At 36.3% G+C, this 4722-nt stretch overlaps 1 protein-coding gene across 1 annotated transcript; it reads right to left on the bottom strand.

The window, feature by feature from the left end:
- Positions 1-4372, bottom strand: LOC141724089 (ferric reduction oxidase 2-like). Its single transcript, XM_074526074.1, has 8 exons — positions 4144-4372; positions 3958-4060; positions 3666-3848; positions 3335-3569; positions 1951-2278; positions 1591-1834; positions 773-1482; positions 1-514 (listed from the first exon to the last, which is right to left on the bottom strand). The coding sequence occupies exons 1-8, from the start codon at positions 4301-4303 to the stop codon at positions 375-377; spliced, it is 2103 nt and encodes a 700-aa protein (XP_074382175.1). The 5' UTR covers positions 4304-4372; the 3' UTR covers positions 1-374.
- Positions 4373-4722: the final 350 nt, after the last annotated feature.

Here is a 4722-nt window from a genome sequence, read left to right as displayed (position 1 = left end):
CATAAAAAGTAGTACATTATGATATATATTCGATAGATAACTAGTACAGATACAACTTACAAGGAATTACAAGCATGACAGGGGTTTTGCTACACAAGTACAGGAACCCAAAATCACCTTCAACTTTCAAGAACTCATTTAAACATAGCGTACAAGTACTATTGAACCAAGCCCTTAACAAGCTCGGTTCCATCAGAACTCACAGGCCTGCCCACATCACAATCAAATCTTTCAAAGTAAAAATTACTTTAATACCAACACAGAAACTTTTATTCGGCTTTCACCTAGACCACCTAAGTAGTCTTTGTTTTTTTCTACATGATATATCAGTACTTACTTTGAACACAACGAAACAGTATTCGTCTTCAGAAAAATCACCAACTGAAACTGATGGATTCGAAATGCAGATTTTTTGCCAAGCCAGATGAACATATGCTTGCAACCTCATGTCTCATCTTCTTTGGCCCACAAACAAGAACACCGACTCTTGATTCTTTTCGGTCAAATAAGTATCCTGCAAGTTAGTTTTATTAGATATCATTCAAATCCGATGTTTATTAGTATATATATTCATCACATCAGATATCATATTAACTTGAATATACTCATCACTTCTGTATTGTTTTCCCAATACAAAACAACTATGAGTCGTGAAGTACTCTCAGTCCAAGGTATATTCATAGGAAGACAGGGTGTAACATGTTTAAATATATCTTGGCTTCGTTTTCCTTTTACTTTTAACTTTAAGTTGGCATTAGAAAACTGAACTTACTCTTTAGATCCGGTCTTTCACCATAGTGTACATTCGTAGATTGACCAAGTGATTGTTGTGGGAGACTTTCAAGCTCTCTATCGGCATTATAAAATCGAGAATCAGGCGATGCCATTGGTGTTGTTCCCTCCATGTTCTGAACCTGTTTAGTTTCCATGGCATTGTGGTTCTTGTTCCACAGAAAACTCCCGCTAGCAGTAATGGCTATGGATGTACACATGAGTAGCATAGCCATCGTAGCTTTTGCAGAGTACGAATATATTTTATTTGTGTTGTGGTCAATTGGATATATGTAGAAGCGATATAAGGTCCCCAACAAGATGAGAAAGAGAATGAAAGACGAAGCTATGATTGTTCCAAGCCACAACCAGCTGTTTTGCCCAAGAATGGGAGTTACAGTTGAGTCCGAGGGATGGGGTTTGAACCATAAAGACCTTACGTTATCCTTGTGATTTGTTGTTGATGATTGTTTCTCTCTTGTCACATATGCTTCAATTTGCAATTGCAACTTAGAAAAGTTTGAGGGCATGCCAGAGATCGGAAGGAGGAGGTCTAGCAAGGTGAGGTCAGAAGAATTCCTGAATGAACTAATAAGGAGAATTTGTGGGGTCTTGCATTTTAGTGTTTCGCTCAAGAAAACTAGCTCTCGAAAAATGGAGATGAATGGTGTGATTCCACTTCCTCCACTTACCATCACAAGTGTATCATGCCTGCAATAATATATTTGTCATGACATTAGAGCCAAAGTCTCGCAGTACATGTTAGCAATATGATACTATACTAGAAAATTAGTATAGTATCATATTGAGTTTCTTTACCTTAAAAAATTAGTTGAAGCAGGTCCGTAAGGTCCTTCAATTGAGACATCAAGACGATCAACTGAAGAAGGCGCAGAAAGTGTATGGAAAAGTTTCTTAGACCAATCTCCATCACCTTTGATGATGACACTAATCTTCTCAGGCTCCAAATTATTGTTGGAGGAAACTGTAAAAGGATGCCATTGCAGTTTGGATATGCTAGGAATATTTACAAACATAATGCTTGTTGGAGTATAATTCAATCCTGTTTTAAGAGTTGTCATAAAATGTCAAATGAAGAAGCCACATAAAAGAACGGAGAGAAAAAAAGATGCTCAGCACCCAGCTGTACAAATGTGGCATATATATGTACAAATTTACCTTGGCTTTTGGAGAAGTTGAGCTCAACAGTTTCACAGGGCAGAAGGCGAGCTGAAACTAGACGAGCACGCTGTCGTGATTGTAGAAATCGGAGAAACCGGTCAACTAGGAAAAGGTAGAAACCAGGAAGCATGATGCAGGAATATGAGATGCCCACATGGAACACAAAGAAGACCATGAAGAGAATGTAGAGATGATGAATGTAAAAAAAGAGTTCGAACATCTTGCTCCTGATACGAGGAATTGTTGTAACCCACATGAGTAATCCAAAAAACAACGCCAACTCTCCGGCTACATTTGATACACCCCTATTAGCCCATTCCAGCATCTGTAGGCAATAAATGAAGAAATTAAAAAAAAAAATACAAATTGCTAACAATTAGTATAGTTTCCGGAGGAAAAGAAAAGAAGAACAGAATGAGAATAGTAGCAAATTAGCAGGTGTTTTACATCATCTTAAAAGGTTTCGTTTCTACAAAATGTTGTAGAAATGTCATTAAACAATTTGTTTTTGGATCCAACAGTTTATTACATCTGACGGCATTTCCCTTCTATTCAAACAAAGACGAGGCAAAGTAAACGAGGCACGAGTCAAAAGGTAAGTCACCATAATTGCAGAATGTTTCAAAATATAACACTAAAATCAACCAAATCAAGTACACAAGATTTGTGCAATATAATTATTATATAAAAAAAAAAAGGATTTCTGCAATCCTCGAACATGATGTCAATAATATAGTTGAACATAAAGTTACTTCACAAAGATCAAACCAGGCCACTTGGGGGTCCCCGAGATATTCCCACTAAACAGGGCTCAACAAATTGAACCCCAGGTTCCAGAGTTGATGGATTCTATGATCATTGAACTACAAAAGTCAAGTTTGCAGCCAAACACGTTTTGCTTTCCAGGTTAATTGGACTTGTACAATTAGACTAAAGTCCAAACGCCACCAGTCCACTACAAGATAATCCTAATCCCTAACCGTCCACTTGCTGTTTTTTTCTCTCCCTTTGTTGTTACAAAACACAAAGACCACAAGTTATCCTATATGCGTGTAACAGAAAGAAACTATAACAACAGTTATGAAAACATCGACACTCCCTGCACTTTAATGTGTTATCTTTTTTATTGATGTCTCAAATCTCTGCAGCCCCATAACAAAAAAATACTTTTTGCAGTTCTTATAACCAACATATGCAAAAAGGCGATCACTTAACGTGCTCTCGATGTGCTAACAAATTCCAGTCATTTAAACTGATTATGTTAGTAATAGATTATTTTTGTAATATTTTTCCGATTTCTGTAGTAGCTGCATAACAACTTACATTGAAAGGATAGTTTGGAGACAAAAATGATTTTAGTGAATAATGAAAGAAAGTTTACCTCTGATAATTGGTTTGTGACAGCCCAGTAGACAACATAACAAACTCCATGAGCCGAAAAAAGGGTCATAACAATGTGACCAAGCCATATGTGATACTTGACACTTGCCTCCGACGTGATTCCCAGTAATGGCAGCACTGATGATCCCCGAGTCACCGGAAAAAACAGAAATGCTAAACATATGTTTCCGATTAAACCTAGCCTTAGTGCTGCACTGTCCAACCTGACTTCCCAGCTGCATGCCCAAAATTATCACACACAAGAGTCATTAACATTATCGTATAGAATAATTGATGTAAATATGCTACATTAATTAGTTATCGATTCTTACACTTCTTCCCCTTTCTTTGCAGCTGATTTTGCCGTGATATTAGCAAAACTTATTTCCAAGTAAGCTGAGAAAGACCAAATCAAGAGGGCAATGAACATGATGAAAAAGGATAGCTCTATTCCATTAACAATTCCCAGTCCTTTAACTATCATTGGCCTCCTCAATACGTCCGAACCACCTTTTCTGCATTAATTCATCATTATAAAAATTAGAAAAAATTACATTAATCTCAGTAAGTTATCTACATTGTAATAAATCTTTCAACACAGTAGGAGTGTTAAATTTCGTGTACCCTTGAATGTTATTTCCTCGAGTTTTATGCACAATATGAAGATACACGCAGCCAAGTACAGCAATGAGAAGCATAGGAAATGTGTTAATCAGCATTGTTGCACCTGCGTTGATTCATAAATTTTAATCACGGATATTAGACTAAAGGTATTTAGAGATGGGACAAAATTAAGAAACTTAAATAAACCTTGTGTTCCAAAGTAAGTAGACATTGTCTTTGCTCTAACTTTGAGCAACCAATCTTTTTTGTAGAGATTGGTAGGTAATATCACCCAGATGAATACATAACCCACAAACACAATCAGCACTGCCATCTTTATCACTGATTGTATTCTCTTTGTCTCCATGCTTTCTTTCTCCGATATCGGATGTATTTGATGAGTTAAAAGTATGTTCTGTACCAGCTTGCAGAATGAAATCTATTCGGGCAATATGTTATCTATATATAGGAGGAGGAGATGAATAAGAAAGGAGATGAATAAGAAATGTTTAAATTTTTATGTGTAAAGTTTTGTACAAGTGTACGGAAGAAGTAGCACGCTTCACGTTTCTACAGGTGATATAGAATCCAGTGATTCATTTTAATGTATGTTTTAATGTATGGCCCGTGCAAAGCAGGCCGAGTTAACTTAATTAAATAAATTTTAAAAATTATAATAATTTGGCTGCTATTTCAAAATTTCTAATTTCTACTTAGAAAAACCAACCCACTAACCACAAATGTGGGTAACGCATCATGAAAATGTATGTTTTGTATATATCTAGA

Source organism: Apium graveolens, chromosome 5, assembly GCF_009905375.1.
Source record: "Apium graveolens cultivar Ventura chromosome 5, ASM990537v1, whole genome shotgun sequence".
In the NCBI taxonomy this organism is placed as follows: Eukaryota; Viridiplantae; Streptophyta; class Magnoliopsida; order Apiales; family Apiaceae; genus Apium; species Apium graveolens.
This window is presented reverse-complemented; position numbering and strand designations above follow the sequence as displayed.